The sequence below is a fragment of the Agelaius phoeniceus genome, chromosome 1 (genome assembly GCF_051311805.1).
Source record: "Agelaius phoeniceus isolate bAgePho1 chromosome 1, bAgePho1.hap1, whole genome shotgun sequence".
In the NCBI taxonomy this organism is placed as follows: domain Eukaryota; kingdom Metazoa; phylum Chordata; class Aves; order Passeriformes; family Icteridae; genus Agelaius; species Agelaius phoeniceus.
The window spans coordinates 84626801-84644262 of NC_135265.1; the positions used below are offsets into that span (position 1 = coordinate 84626801).

The following is a 17462-nucleotide window of genomic DNA, read 5'->3' on the forward strand; positions in this document are numbered from 1 at the left end:
TCAGCACCAGCAATTCCAGGAAAACTATGAGGTTGAGTATATGGTAAGACCTTCTACAGATGATTCACACTCTTCAGAAAGTTATGAGGGAACTTCTACCATATGTTGACTCTCCACTGCAGTGACCTTCTTCATAATTATTCAGTTAATAACCAGATGTGTAAAAATGGGCTTCAGGAGGGGAAATACCACTCTGCAGTTGCTAGGTATGTGCAAGGACCATCACTAATCCATTAAGGAGCTTTGTACAAAGCCTGAGATTTTTAAGTTCTTTGTGAGCATTTTGCAAAGAGCTTTCATGAGCATTTTATACCAAACAGATAGTCTGCACTTACTGCCTTTGCCTACGGCCAGTGTAAGAGCATGAGGGCTACAGCATAATATCCCAGAAAGCTATCACTCAAAAGCAGAGCACAGACAGCAAACACAGTTCACCCCTTCTTTGTAGTTTCTGGGAGTGTTTTTTTCTTCACATGTGTTTCTGAAAAATTTGAATCAGAGCTTGCATGAATAACTAAGAAAAAAAGTCACAGGCCTTAGAAACTCTAAAACTAAATCAGATCCTGAAATCATTCTGGGGAAAGATGTGTTGGGGAAGACAGGTTAGGGGACTTGTTACACAACACCCAATAATACATTTATCTGACAGCCAAAAGATAATGAGAATTTTCTCAACACTCCTGCAATCAATCAGTGGTAAGTCTGCAACTGGGGAAATCCCAATACAAAAGTAGTAATGCATAATGCTTTATGAAATTACTTTCCTTGTACTGCTTTTAACTAACTAAAATCTCACTAGACAAGTATTTGCACTTTAATGAGCTTAGCTCCCTAGAGTGATCAGAAAATGGAAATGGCCTCCTAAACAACTTGGGTAGTTTAGGAATTGCCGTTTTCATCTTAAGTCCTTTTTTTTTCCCATTAAATATCAGAGTGCAAACAATAATAATAATCTCATTTAATTATAAAATTACCAGACTCCTGATGGTGATGCTGCAGGTAAAGAGGTTCTAATTTAAAGGCACCTATTAAATCTGATCTTTTTTTCACCCTGTATAAAAAAAGAAAGAAATCAAATTGAGAAATTTAAGAATAAAGACTTAAGGGATTAAATTTCCACAAGAAGTGAAGTCAAATTGAATGTGTTTAAACTGGCATATTTCCTGAGCACAGCCTGTGCCATTTTCAGTGCTTTTTCACAGCCATATCAGTACTGTACTTACAAGCAGTTAAGTGTAAGGCTCAGCAGGAACGGGCAGCATGACTGCACGACTGCATATTTAAAAACAGACAAGAAACAGACATAGAGGATCTTTTTATGGTGATAGACACTCACACCAGAATGTGAGACTAACTGAGGCAATGTTAATGTTTGCAGTCAACAGAAGTTGTCTTGAAATTACTGCAGTACAAAGCTGCGTGGGAAGAGCTGTTGCTTCCTAAACATCGCGCAGAGCCGCGCTGAGGCTTTGGGGGTGCTGGCCACTGTCTCTCCATGCTGCTGTGGAAGCAGCAAGAGCAGCCACTGGAAGGGACAAGCCCCCAGTTCTGACTCTGGCTCCCCTCTTGCACCACCCTGCCATTAGCTGGATCCTCTACACAATTCCTGACAGACATTCTACAGCACAATGTTACACTGAGAAGTGTAACTTACTATTGCCAGCTAAGGGGTGGTGTGACTGGACTGAGGTTCAAAAGCCAGTGTGTCCCTATTAGAAAGAATAAACTGTGTTTTGTCAGTGATTAATAACAAGAGTTTTCTGGTTCATGGTTCATGCTGAGTAAGACTGACTCACCTTCACAAATGTTGGGGTTTATAGAGGCAGAAGAAGAAACAATAATTCAAAAAGGGAAAGACTGCTACATCGTTATATTATGCCTATAAATATATTACAAAGTAAGCAAAAATTATATCAAAGCAGGGATACTCTAAAAGACAAAAGTCCAAACCTTTTTTTCTATGTTTTAATGGTTTAATGTAGAATTGTAAATTTCTAAGTAAAAATCCAATTACCAATATTTTAGTGTGTATGTATAAATGCACAGGCCAGTACATTCTCCCAGTCTCAGTCACATCTAGACTGGGGTAATAAAACATCTTATTCAAACAAACAAAAAGCCTTCATCTCTCTAATGGTAAGGGAAGTACCAAGGCCAACAGGTAAGTATTTGCCTTCATGGGAAGTACATAGCTGAAAATAAATAAACTTATGCATATGAAAAATAGCAACAGATTTTCAGATAAAATAAAAACAATCAACAACCTAATTATTGCTAAAACTGTCCTGTGGACAAAAGGAAGAAAACAATAATTTAAAACAAGTTTAATTAGGATAAATATTTTTAACAGATTTTAAGTTGTTCTAATGTAGTTTATTTGAAGCATTTGATTACTTTGGTGTATATATATGTGTTCCAGTAGCTCATTCTCCATGCAGCTAATCCAAATTACAAGCAATGTCTTAAGATGTTTTGTGAGCGCTTTATTTCTTCTCCTGTAAGATGCTGTATTAAACAATGGGAAGGGTAACTATTCTGTGGCAACATCTAACTTAGAACTCACAAAAATGACATGGAAGTTTCTGTAGGCAGGGAATGCAGGAAGGGTGCTGCTGCATTCTGCAAGCCAGTCCACACCTCAGGCAAGTCCTAAGGAGGTCCAGACCAGAGTGCTCAGTGCTTAAGGTCTCTGCCATAATGGTGGCCCCCCACCCTGGAGCCAAACCCAGTGTGTTGAGTGAGGCAGCCCCTGAGAAGTCTGATGCTGCCACTCAGATGGAACTGGTAAGGAAGGAGATGTCAGTACAGCTGGTAGCTTGCAATGGATACCCAGATACTTCTCCTGGAGAAAAGGCTGGTACGTGCACAAGGTGTGCACAGGTGGATGACCTGTTGTCAAATGGCTGCATTACAAGACACAGATAACAGGCTGTGTGGTAGTGGAGGGACTCAAAAAATATGTGGCTCCAGAACCATCCACCTCCAGGGGATGCACTGAGCTTGAGACACCTTGGACCCTGGTGATCAAAAAAAAGCAGGGCTCCAACCAGCCTCCACTCTCCAACATCCAGAGCAAAATCAGGTATGATTCTTTAGAGGTCTAAAGATGTCTGTGAGCAAGGCAAACAAGGAGAGCCCACATCAGGAGCCATGTGGTGGTTACTATAAAAAGAAAAGTTCAGTGACTGTAGTGGGTGGCTCTCTGTTAAAGGGGCTCTGAGGCATGCATCCACCAGCCTGAAAGATATTCCTTGACTACCTCTCCAGAGGAAAATCATAGGGCTAGATGATCTCCAGAAGTCCCTTCCAACCCTAATGAATCTGTGATCCTGTGAATATGTATTTCACAAATTATGCTGGTAAACTCGAATTTTTTAAGGCTGGAGGTTATGCTAATAGACCAAGACCTAGCCTAAGTAGCACGGATTCACATATTAAGTATTCATAATACAAAATGCACAACAAAACTCCTGGTGAAATAAGTAATGAAAATCTGTGAGAAGTGACTTACTTGAATTGCACATCTGCAGCTTTTAACTGCCTCACTCTATTTTGTGCATTTTAAATGAGAGATAAAAAGGTGACCTCATATTATGAACCAGCAGGAAAAATTCAGTTTGTGTTCAAGTAGATTGTTCAAGTTTGTTCAGCTGGAGTTGGGAAGTGAAATACAATTTCACTTCAAGCACTCTTCAAGACCAGGCTGGATGGAGCTTTGAGCAACTTGGGCCAGTGGAAGATGTCCCTGCCCATGACAGTGGGGTTGGAAGTAGATTTCAACCCAAACTATTCTGTGTTCTATGATCTACAGATAAGTATTTCCTGTAAGCACCTTCTTCCAGTTACAGAAACTTCCCAATCAAAAGTTAACACTTGAACCCCGAAAACGGTAATAAAAGTCAAAAATACCAAGACTTTTCAAGATTATTATTTTCACTCTCCCTAAATGAAGACACTTAGTCCTATTTTATAATATTCCAGAGCATCATTTAAACAAGTCAGGCAAAACTGACTGTAGGTTCAAAAGAAAGTCTCTAAAGGACTCTGATATTTGAGTATAGAAAATATACCCTTCTTGGTCTGGCTTTATTAAATTCCTTTTTATAGGAAATAGACTGTTCTTTTCTGTACATCAGGAAGTCTGAGAATATTTTACAAAATGTTTATAATTAAATTGTCTCCAAATCTGAAACTACATCAGTGCCACATATTGCACTGAGAAGTTACCTAATTACATCACAGATCTAATGGGCAGATTATTTTAATCAGCTAGCAGAGAAAAGAAATGCAATGTTTATTGGGGAAAGTGCTGAGGAGTCTGAGTTATTTTGAAGTCTACTCATCAATGGATGCTCAGATTACTTTGGTTCTGAAATGGTGTTCAGTGTTTACTGAACTCCTCTTTCCATACTACCACAGTATCTTACTTAATACTTTTCATGGATCCTAAGAGAACGTATTCTTCACAGTTACTTTTTCTTACCATCCTTCATCCTTTATTATTACTTTTCACCTCCTCAGGGAATTTTACAGTTGGTAAGACAGGTGAATTTTGGACGTGGGTCTTAGAATTAGCTGGACAAGGGACTTGGCTTCAAGCCAAAGAACTTAAGTGTATATTTATTCTGTGTAAGTGAATAACCCCTATACAAAAATGCCTAGCTGACTTGAAGCCTGAGTGGCTATAGTCATGAAACTTTTACTTTGAGTAAGGAGATGTTGCAAGGTCTCTTCAGAGTCCTTCTACTGGAATCTTCCTACCTATGAAAACAAGCACTTTATGCAATGTCTTATCTAAAAATAAAAACAAAAAAACCCAACCAGAAACAAAATGCAGAAAATATATTTTCCTAAGTCTAAAGTCTAAGCTTTACTAGGAATAACCTAAAGTCACCTGAGATGGGAACTCACAGTGTGATTGTATATAACTTGTTTTCCTGGAAAGCCAGATAACATGCCTTTAACATAGTTCAACAGCATTTTCAGGGAAAGCAGAATTAATGAGAAACTGAATTGTTAGGGACTAGACTGTGGTTCCTCATTGTTCTACAAACATTAAAGAAAATGATAGTGTATTGTCTAATTTGCAAGTGGCTATGTTTTTAGCAATGTCTTTGAGTGATGAGAAAAAGATGGGAGGAACTAGGAAAGGAGTTTGTTGCATCATCTTCCCACTTCCTTACATACAGAGACACAGCACGTTATGGGGTGCTGCTACAACTGATGAATTAGGGTCAAAATGTAAGCCATCTACTGTAAGGAAAAAAAACCAAACACAATGTGTAGGAAGATTCAAAATGCCTACATCAGCTGAAATATTAAAGTAAAAACCATAATATATTACCTGAAAAGTCAACTTTGCCAGGGAAATTAAAAGAGATGAAGGTTAACCAAAAGCAACTGAGTGATCACTGTCTTACATTAATTCCTCTTTTAAATAAGGTGACCTATTTCTGCGTGATGTTTGGAGTCTTCTTTTTTTCTCTTTTGCAAATTTTGTTCTTTTACAACTGAAATTAATGTTTTCATTTATTTTGATAAATGGTCTGCATTTGTTGAATAGCTGTTTTGCTAACAAGTATCATTAATTGTGACACTGGTAATCATTTTGTTCGGGACAAAATCGGATCATCTGTGGAATCTTTTTAACAAGCCCATGCTATTATTACTGCCATGATACTTTGCTTTGTTTGAAAGTATGTCTATGGGTTTCTATTTCAGCATCATTTAATCTCAAAATGTCTGGGCTGTCATCTGGGAAAATTGAAAGTCAGTACAAAATTGCATAAATAGGCCTTTTTGAAATCAGCTGCTTTTCATCAGCCAAATCTTCAACATTTTTAGAACGGCTTTTAAAAGAATCAAACCAAAAGAAATGTTATGGAAAAGAAAAGGAAGAAAGAAAAAAGCAACCTGTTTAGCGTGATGTTCATTGCACTGATATGCTTAAAAAGAGGTTTTTTATTCATGTTTTAAACAGTCCCAAAATGGAGCAAGTATAAATCTTCAGAATTTTTGGGGACTTCCTCTCTCTTTTTGGAACACAATACAGAGCTCAGGTCTCTTTCAGAACTTTGTGTTTTTGAAATTTGGATTAAATGATAGTCTGAATTCTGTAAATAATTTATAAGATTTAAAGCTATGCAGTTCTTCTCATTTCAGTTGAAAAATATAAAGAAATGTCTACTCCTAGAAAGAAAGACTAATAAAACCTCATTTTTGTTTCTTGTAATGTTTCCCTTTACTGAAATACTTACCACATTGCAGAGCAGTCAAAATTCACTAGGAGCCATTTGTGAGGATTAAAGTTAAATGAATCTGCAAACTGAGAATGGATAAATAAAAACAGAATTACAAAAGAGAAATCATGTGATAATGATATGACTTTGTCAAATTGTCTGTATAATTATAAATCAATTCCTGAATCAGGTCTTTATAATGTTCATATTGATGTCACCTTATTTAGTAACTGTTGGAGTTAAATCTTCATTTATTTTGGGAGTGGAGTTCACATTGGGTATAGAGTTAGGCTAGTGGTATTATCAACATTTTGAGCATTTTTTTACAATTATACTTTCTTGCTACAAATGTTATGGAAAAGTGTGTATCTTATTGTGATCTTAATTAATTATATAGATAAATCTGCATACTCAGAAACATTCACTGGCATTCATATCACATTTTCCAATAACAAATCCCTATGCTTTCTACTTCCAAGGATATGAAATTAATACATACAAAATTCATATATAGTAAGAAATTATATATGTAATTCAGAATGTGCACATCATATTCCTTCAAGAAATTACAACTGACTAGGAAATTTTTTTTTCGTTTTGACAGGGTCTTTTCTTTCAGTAGAAATTATTGTTTCATCTAAATCAAAGGAAAAACCACCAAAAAGTAAGCACTTGCAATAAATAATTATTTATACACCATGTGCCAGGCCTAGTTTACTTGACATGTTCAGGTGGAGCATCAGAAGAAACCCAGGCAGGTAAAGATTTTGGAAAGGTTTCATCCATGTTTTCTGTTTTAAGAAAGGCAGAAGGCACCAGCCTTAAAAACCTGGGGATAGGGACCTGGCAGCACCAAGGTCTGACTATTCCATATTGCAGTTTTCTGTTCTCATTTGCTTCTCATAACCTTCCCTGTCACCTGTAAACAATTAACAAATGCTCTAATAAGAGAAGATGATCTGCCTGTCCCTCTGTCCATCTATCTATCCATCTAGCTAGCTATCACCCTGTACTTTGTAAAGTAAGAAACCTATTCATGGTTGTCAAATATTTATCTTATGACAAATGCTGGCCCAGACAAGGGATGCTGTTTCATTTCCTTCAGGAACCAATAACAATAATTTAAAAAATATTCCCCCACAGGAAATTACAACAAGCTTCATTTGCTGATAAAAAAGAGACAAAAAGAAATGCTTTATTTGTGAGGGGGTTTTCCCTCCTCTTCTTCATTACTTGCTGCCTATCAGTGCTGTGTTTAAACTTCTGGCTTTACCAAACAGTAATATTTTCTCCACTGGCGTGGAAGACAAGGACTTATCTGACTGAGGGGAGCAGCAGGAAATTGAAGTACTCTTATCTAAGCAACTGAATGCCAAGCAGCTCAGCAAGGCAACGGAAAAGGAACAGCAGTGCTGTTAGGGGAATATTTCATTCAGGTCTCTTGGTTATTAAACCTTGTCTGTTTGAGATAGAGCTACTGGCTCTATAGTATATGAATTTCAGGATGTAAGAAGAAAACCAGACATAATGAGCTCATTAATTTGTCAAATTTTTTTTCCCCTCATTTTTGTGTAATGTAGGATGCTGCAAATATGTATTTAGCGATATTTGGGGAAAAGTTCCTCTTTTTTATTTGTTGATTCAGTACTACTTGTTATTCTGAATGACAAACTTCTTATAGAGGGGTACTCGCATAGTCCCCGTATAAAGCATTAAAAATTGACAAATTTAAGTAATGCAATCGAATGTACAGGGATTTGTAGTACAAACTGAGGTGCAGCTTACTCAGAGATTCTGGAAGAGCCATTAATCTTGGCTGCATCAAAAACATACAAATCCTATAAAAGAGCAAGGTTTCAGCAGGCTGCTAGAGAAAAAATACTCATTCACCTCCACTCCATTTAAAAGATGCCTGAATTCAGGGCAGATGAAAGCACTTCCCGCATAGGCTGCATCAATATGCATCCAGATATTTTCCTTATTACCTAAAAAAATAATTGAAGGAAATAAATTAAACAGCTGATTAAAAAGCCCAATTATTTTGCATGAAACCAAGTGCCTGAGAGATTTCTCTTTGACGGTATTATTTTCCCAATTTAAAATTAAATTAAGAGATTAAATGTTTCCACCATCTGGGTTTTCATTAATATATAAATTGTATATATAACGTATTATTTTTCCTTCCCAATTCTACTGGAAAAAAGTTACAGAAGCATAGAATCATAGAATATCCCATATTGGAAAGGACCCATAAGGATCATCATCTCTAGGTTTATCTTACTAAAATTAACCAACATAAATTGTTTTGTGGTTTTAATTTAAGAACCATTATAAAATACACTTTCAAAAAACGTATATAGAGATTTAGCTATCATTTCTATGCTAATAAAACTGCTTTAGCAGGAGGAGATGGAATATTAGCTGTGCTCCCTACTTCTAACTCATGATTCATAAACACATTTCTAAACAGTATTTTGTACATATTGATAAATGTGCATGCACATGCTTTTGAACTTGTGCAGCAAACTACTTATTTCAAGGATGGAGACACTTAGGCAAAAGCAAGCACTGAAATGCTGAGAAAGTGCTACTTTTGATTAGTCACTGAATGGTTTCTGCAGAAATATTTTGGCATATGAGCAGCTCACATATACTCTGTAATTAAGTAATCACACTCTACGAGAGAACACTGTTTTAATGCATTCAGTAACAATTATGGTCTATCAGTTGATGGCTGAAGCCCACATTACACTGGTCATGCAATAATTCTGATGGTTACTTCCACATACAGAGGTACATCCACTGAGATCTGCAGTCTGGCACCAAGTTCATGCTGAAATTTGCTTTATTGTGAACTAAATTTTCTTTTTGCATGAATTTCTGGCAAAGCCAATAAAATATTATTCACAACATCCACAACTAGGATTGTTTTAAAGCATGTTGAAATTTTAACTGATTATCGATTTTAAATATACTTGGTTTGAGACACTGCCTTCATATCACAGCAGCAGGACTGCTGCTCATGTGTGCTAAGGATAAGATTAAGCAGAAAAGCTAGCATGAGATTTCTGACTTCACTGGTATGCCATCCTTTTGGCTCTGCTACACAAGCAGGGAATCACTGAAGTGAAACCTGTGATTATTGCTACACCTAAATGTATTGGTGTCACTATTTTAGTAGGTCTTTAGGAATAACACAAACAGCAAAATAATCTGTAGCTGCTAAGAAACTCCTAGAAACCTGTTTAAAAAGAAGGACTGTGAGAAACCGAGTCACTGGGTCTTGTGGTGAAAGGCAGCAAACCTCACAGAGCAAATGACCACCACACAAGCCCCTGAATAAATTAAGAGGACCTCAAATCAAGCTGTGTTTCTATGAAGTTGCTTCCAGTGGCTTACAGCTATGGATTTCCTGTTCTCGTTTGAAGAGATATGGTGTGCTTTGGAACAAGTTCATCAGCCAGCAAACATGGGATTTGACCAAGCCCTGCTGCAGATCAAAGCTTGACACAACAAACCGTAACACAGAAAGAAACACTTATGAAGAGTCCACGACTCAATCACTGTATTAAACACACTGGCATTTGTCCTATTTTATTGGAAGAGGAAGGAAATTGGGAAGGGGAGAGCAAGGATTAAGAATAGATGGGGATTTTTGGTGCATATTTCCCTACCTTTTATAGTTATTAGAACCAGGCAGAAACAAAACACTTGGTGCAGAGCAGAATTAAGAGTTCAGCTTTTCCCTGATATTCAGCATTCTAGATGCCCTTGCAGGGCAGAAGGGCTTGAAGAAGTATGTTACAAACTGAGGCCCTTACAGTAATTCTTAAGTATTCCAAAATATGTCCCACCCCCAGAAAAGAAACCCTTAAGGCAATGTCCTCTAACCATTTAACAGCTTGAGAATGCACATTTGCTGCTTGACCTAATATTAGAAATAAAACTGTAACTGAAGGTCTCATCTATAAGTAGCTTTATTGTATTTGGACACTGACACAGCATGATGTCCTGGAAATGACTCAGCATGGCTTAAACTGGTATCTGAAATTTTAGAAAGAAGCAGCAAAGACTTACAAATAGGACCCAGTTCTAACAGTTTGTCAAAGGAGCAGCAAGAGGTGGTTCCAAGTGTTGCACAGAACTGCAGAGCCAAAAAAAAAAAAAAAAGTGTTACAGCATAGAAAATTACCAAAGGAGAAAAACAGTCTGCAAAGGCAGCAATAAACAAAAATACAAGACATTATAGAACAAAAAAAATTGTAGTCCCTTAGTAGAACTTTTAAGACTGTGGGTTGGTTTTTTTCAAAGCTCCCATAACAGTCCATTGAAGCAGATGCATAAAATAAAATGTTTATAAAAAACTGAGTGATAAGTACTGTAATATAGGCACAGTGCTGTGCTGATGCTATATTTTATGTATTTTCTGTAAGTTCCACATGCTTATTGTATGCCTCAATACTACCTTAACATATGCAAATCCCATCAAAATGATTTGCAGTTCATGATACATAAGCAAGTTCTAAACTTGGGCAATTTAAAGGTGCTGGAATTATTATTGACAGAATAGATTGACAAATGTTGCTGTCTTGATCAGAGCCACTGCAACAGAGATTTGTAACCCGTTTATGCTCAAGAGATCTGCAACCTGGAACCTGTTCACTAGCAGCATATGTTCTCTACTTGGCTTGCAAGACTTTTTCACAGAGAAACTTCTTCTCCCAGATTCATCCAAAAACACTGGAACAGTTCTTCCTTTGTTCTGTTCATGTCTCATTTAATGTATCCTTCTGTGTGACCAGTGGGCCAAAAGCAGAGGCAACATAAATGCTAAAGTTTCACAGTAGGAAGAGAATATAACTAGGTGAAAATGAACTATTGTAATTTATTTGGAATATGCAGGTAGAATTTTAATCAAAAAGCCCCAGCTACCAAGGCCATATAAACCGACATTATTTTTCATTGCTACACTTATGTTTTAAACACCCTGTCTTATTTCTGAAAGCATTAAAAGGCTGAGTATGGTTTTTGTAATTTACTAGATTTTTTACATAATAAAAAACACTTTACAGTTTAAATAGGCAAATAAAGTATGCTGTGTTATAGTCAGAGTATTGAAATAAAAAATAGTTAGATAATTTATCCAAGGTCACACATAAACTACAGTACAGCTAGGACAAGATTATAAAAATGCCAAATCCAGAATTTTGCTTTTTTTATTTTAGTATTTCTGGTTACCTTTTGTGCCAAGTACACTGTCAAGCAACATATTTTTTTCCTACTGTTTTTCCCTACATATCTGGAACTAGACACATTTTTCTGTGTGTATGTGTCCCTTAGCAAATTCCTGATGAGACCAATAAGAAGAGAAAGGAAAACCTAAATTATACTTGTCCATCCAGTGGACTTTTCAAGAAATGAACATTCTGTACCAGAAAAACTTGAAAGAAGAAATTATTAAAATAAAAAAGGGACAATTCAGTATTTTTTCTATACTAAGCTGCTAAGAACCGGAGTTTGGAACAAATACAGTTCTGAAAATGAGAAGTAATTGTAGGTAGATACTTAGTAAAATCATAAGCTAATATATTTTTCCTTCAAGATAATCTCATCTTTATCTATACTGGGCCCTATTCCTGAGACACAGAGGAACAGAAAACTGAAGTGCCTTGAGGCACATTTAAGAGTTCTCTGGAAGACTAATCACCCACTTAGAGAGGCTGCTTTGAAAAGATTGCAGGCTATTTTTTTTAAATAGCAGGAAAAAATTTGGTCTCAATTTTTCCTAAGAAGGCACATATGTATGGAGTGAAAATATATTTATCACAATGGAGGATACCATAATGAAAATGCCAGTTTTTTAATATGCATAAGGAATATGCATATATTAGGAAATTTAAAAAAAGAGTGCACTATAGATAGACTTAACTCTGCTTTTACACATATATTTTATGGTAATATGGTATGAATTTTTTGACAAGATCAGAGTGAAATTGCCTTGGTTAGTCCAGCAATTAAAATAATGATGGAAATTTCATAACAAAAAGTTATACATTATTATTAGTTTTGTACTCCAGTTAAAGCATTCTCCCAATCAGCATAAGAAGTATGTTTTTTTCAGTGAGAGATTATATGAGTTCAAACATATGCTTAGGTGTTTAAACAATGGCTTATTCTGTAAAGTATACCTCAATTTCTAAAATAATTTTATTTTCCTCTCTGCAGGTGTCTAAGCCTCAAAGCTACTTTCTTTAATTCTCAGAAACCACTTAGGCTGACAGCATCTGCCCTTGTCAGGACTCTCATTACCCCGACTCAGTACTACAGAATGAATCTAACTCAATTTGTAGCCTGTATAACACCAGAAAAATCACATTTGTGCAAAGGGCAGGGGACAGACTGCATCACAGAAATGGGACTGATGGCTCAGTATAGCCTGCAGGCCTTTTCCTTTTCAGGTTGTGCACTTCAAATTTGACTCAGCCCTTGGTTGTGAATACAAAGCAGCTAAAATGCTTAACTCAGTCATCTCATGTATTACTTTCCTGAAATGGAGAGCTATGTCAGAAAACACACATGCACCTTTGTAATTCCTGAGAGCAATTACTCTCAACCTTTTCAACTGGAAGACCTCATACAGCTATTGAAAAGATGTGGACACATTTTGCATGGTTCCACCACCAAGCTTTTCATTTACAAATAACTAAAATGAGGCAGAACTTTCAATGTTCGCATATTGTTTTTATTTTCTCCAATTCAGTTCTTGCCAGCTTGCACTCATGAGAATGTCTGTGGCCTGAAGAAAACTGCAACAGTTCTCTAAACCACCATTCACTATTTTACAGAACAGCAATCATTCACAAACTGTGGGTTAAGAAACATCACCCCAGACATCTGTATGTGTCTGAAGAATGTTTCTTCCAAATGGAAATCTGTGGTCAGGATCTAACTGTTCTACTGAAAAGATGGCTCTTCTGTCAGTCTGATTCTGATTTATTGTTTCCTGAGTGAGTCTGGATACAAAAAGCCTGCTTCTTAATATCCTGTGGATCACGTTCAGAAGAGTCATTTCATCTAAAATCAGAGAGATTTCATGCTGGGCAGCAGACAATTGTGTTGTAGCAGCTCTATATTTGTTGAGGTCATTGAAGTATATTGTACATTGTATATGCCAGCTGCAATCTGTCAGTGCTGACTTATGAAAGACAGCACAAAGCTCACAGGCCACCTACACACGTTTAGGTGAGCTAGGCACCTAAGCAGTGGGCACTCTATCTGAATTTAGGAGTGCTTAACTTAGTGGCCTTCACTTTTGAGCATCCCAGCCAGCATTCTGCCAACACAGAGGCCTGTGTCAAGCTGGGAGCACAGGGCCCAAGTGAGAGAGGCATTTACACACAGGTTTAACCACCAGTGTGTGTTTACAGTTAATGAAATGGACACGACTTCAGCACGTGTTTTAAAGCTCCCCCTTCACTCGGGGCCAGATGAAGGGCTGCACATCATCTGTGCTGGGAAATGGCTCCTCAGTAAACTGTGGCTACTTTAGTGCCTCAACACCTGACATGGTTAAGTGCTCTGTTTTGCAGAGTCTGCTTGCTTTACTATATGAAAATATCTCTGTTTCAGTTTCTGCAAAAGTATTTTGAAAGAGACGAATTAACACAAGTCTGAACTCAGAAATAAAAGAAAGAAAACAAAAGTAGAGATCAGGGTACCCTAGCGGCAAAAGCTTTCACTGAACAAAATTATATACACATTACTAGTGCTACAGGACATTGATGGTGGGTAGGAATGCAAAGGTTCCTTATAAAGACAATGCCTCTCCCCCAAAAAGGCTGACTGCCAAATCCTATGTATGTGAAAAGCAAACCTTTTGTTAACAGATTGCTGTAATGATAGAACCTGTTTCACATCAAGCAAACCTGACCCTGATTCTACACTCACCTTTACAGGGAAAGCACTGCTATCAAGTTCAGTATAATGATTCTTCATTTATTCATTAAGAGGAGGAACCTGCCTATAAGGCATTGCAATTTACTTGTGTTTTCTTTTTAATCCCTTACAAAACCTTTTCATGCTTCTAAGAGAGACTGTAGCAGCTTGGATGCAAACAAGACATCTTCATTAGGAATGATGTCTCTGCTGTCATAAGTCTCTTCAGGCAGAATTTCTTCCATCAAACTTGTTGCTTTGATGTTGAATCACTCCCCTTAGTGAAGGATCAGTGAATACAGGGAGACAAGGAATCAAGTGGCTAAGGTGTTTCCTTGGCAATGTGCATATCTTTGTCGCCAGAACAAAATACAACAGCACCAAATTACTCAAGAACAAAAGAAATGGAAAGGCTTTTGAAATCTGCAAGCCAAAAAAGGGAGCACTAATACAGTGCATGGGCTGCTGCTCAGCATGACAGAGAATTAACACACCTTTTGAGTTAAGAGGCCAGCCATACTGATAATGAGATCTAGTCTAAGCTAAAGCTGACGTATTTTATGTATACAAATAAGTGGAGGACTCAATACAGGCTGTATTAACTCAGGCAGAGCCTCTGCTGTCTTTGAAAGCTGCACAGCTAAACAAACAGAGGAAGAAAAACAGCAGTTAAATCACCCTTTGTAAATGTGTCACTGAATAATAAATTAGATTTTTTTTTTCTCTTGTATGCATAGAAAAATTAATAAGGCCTGAATATTTATGAGGGGCAAGTTGCATTTTTTTTTTGCTAATGGATGAAAGCTGAGGAAAAAAGACATTTATAGTTACTTCATGAAGATGTGATATCCTGCTGTACTTGTAATTATTTAAAATTAACAGTAAGATATAGAAACAGGATACTGTGTAAGGTATTATGAGCTGGGATCATAACACAGAGAAATAAAACAGGTCTTGTGGCTTGTTCTTCACCTCAATAGGTGTGTCCCACAGAAAAAGTTCTTTTTGGAATCCCTAGAAATGCTTTTTTTCTCAGTTATATTATAAAGCCATTGACAGGATGTGCTTGATCATCCTAAGGACTCGCTAGTTCTAGGCACCCTAGAAATTAGCAGTGCTCTGCACATATGAAAACCACTTCTCATTCTAGTCATCCTCATATTACATAAAAACATTCTCTAAAGGTTAATAACAAGAAGAGTAAAAAGATTATATTTTCAAAAGAGCCTGGTGAAATTTAAGCTTCTTTGTCCCATTTGGCACTAATCCATGAGTATAAGCAAGCTTAATCTTCTAATTCTTCTGAAAACAGTTCATAGAAATTTAAGTCACATTATCCCTTTTCAAAATGTTACAACATGAAAGAAAAGAAACAACCATTGTTGGACATGACTTTTTTGTGAAAAAAGTGACTTATTTTTGAATCTCTTAAAAAAATCCCATTTCTGAAGTTCTCAGTTTCTAAATTAGCTGTGTGAGGATTTTTTCTTCAGTGGAGGCCAGTAAAAACATATTCTCTGCAGCATGTTATACCCCTTAATAAATCTATATAGCCTGTGGTCCTTATCAAGTTTAGTAGAGCATAATGCTTGGAAATAAGCAAAGATTTTTTTTTGGTGGTGTACAAAACCACAACAGAAGTTACTTACTTCATAGGAAAAAAACAAATGGCAAAATCTTGTTTTAACTTGAAGTAATAACATAGTATTCTGAACTGGCAGGAGGAGCAGATCTGATGAATAAGCAATTTTTTTTTTTGATCAGGTACTTATGGTAGAACCAAACTTTAGTATTTTAGCTAATCTAACAATGCTCTATGTCAAAACTTGGGGGATTATGAGCTTAAGATACTGATACATAACTATATTTGCCTTTGCTGTCCTGCTGTGAAAGCAGGAATTTCTGGAGAAAAAAAAAAGTGGACAGGTAACAAGAAATGGTGACATCTAAAGTTTCTACAGCTGCATTCTCTATAGCTCACTTGTTAGAGATTAATTACATACTCAAAAGCACCTGACTGCATCTGATCTTAATGATATTTTGGGGTATATTATGGAGGTTCATTTTTTTGCTAAAGTACTATCAAGAGGAAACTATTGTTTCTTGAAGACACTTGAGCTTGAGATAGCATCATTTAATTTATTGCTTTTACACTTGTTTTATTTGTAAGTAAGTTGGAACCTGAAAAATAAAGGTAAACAGTTCAGAATTCAGGAATTAGGACATTATAACACTGCAGGGCTACATGTAACTACAAAATTGACCCCAAATATCATTTTGCTGAGAAGTGCAATCAGCTGCTCAAATTTTCTCCTCCTGCACAAAAAGGTATGTGAAAAACACTCGTGGAACCTCTCCTAGTATTCTAGTCCAGCTGCCTACCAGTGCCTCTGTTAGGGATGAGACCATCTATTCATGTCAAAAGCATCTTATCAGAAGCATTAAATCCACTGATTTGTTAAAACCCAGTACTCACAAAGAAAGGTATAAGACCAGCAGCTTTGTCTTCATCCAGAACTTTCTTCAAGGCTGAACCACAAACACTAAATGTGTCATCTGAAGGAACATTTTTAATCTTCACAGCACCAATTAATGCAGCCCTTTCCACAGAGGAATGAGCCTACAAGGAAACGGGCAAGTTTTAAGACCAATACCTTTTACTGGAATGTAAGAAGTTCATTTGAATTTACAAACTAAAAAAGTAAGTCCTTTCAAGTAAAGCATACTTGAGATCCTAGAACTGTTGATCATATGGAATAGATACATACTTCTCCTCCTTTCCTATAGGTAGATGGACACACACATATATATATCCATACACACACATATACATAAATACACACATACACAAAATAAACTAATAGCAACCCTGACATACCCTTGAGACCATTGCTATGATCACATTAGACAAGAGTTCCATTAACCTTAGTGAGAGCTTTAATTTACATGGTAGGATGGATGTAGAAGTTCAGGATTCGGCTCTAGATCTATCAAAAGATGTGCAGATAATCCTCTTGTCTGACAATGATTCAGGTGCTTGCTAGCATATTTTTATGGTGTATAGCTTTTCTGAACTCTAAAATTATACATGTCACAGTATGGTACAGACAGATATTGTCTTACACAACCATTTTTTTTCTGGTTACATACTAACTACATTGTGGTTCAATCATTCAGTCACTTTTTTAGAGAAGTAAGGATCATTCCCAATATGTGTTTACAACTCTTCATTATTTACAACACTTCAATTTAATTCCCCTGAAATAATATTGTTTTAGAAAATAAATC

The 17462-nt window shown here is 36.6% G+C and overlaps 1 protein-coding gene across 3 annotated transcripts in view; it reads right to left on the reverse strand.

Moving 5' to 3' along the window:
* Positions 1-17462, reverse strand: part of DDC (dopa decarboxylase) — a 63231-nt gene that overhangs the window by 17661 nt on the left and 28108 nt on the right. For all 3 annotated transcript variants that reach the window (XM_077182650.1, XM_077182648.1, XM_054642624.2), the window contains 5 exons: positions 16651-16794; positions 10317-10383; positions 8130-8224; positions 6258-6325; positions 975-1051 (listed from right to left, as the gene is read on the reverse strand). In XM_077182650.1, coding sequence (XP_077038765.1) covers positions 975-1051; positions 6258-6325; positions 8130-8224; positions 10317-10383; positions 16651-16794 — 451 coding nt within the window. The remainder of the gene's footprint in view (positions 1-974; positions 1052-6257; positions 6326-8129; positions 8225-10316; positions 10384-16650; positions 16795-17462) is intronic.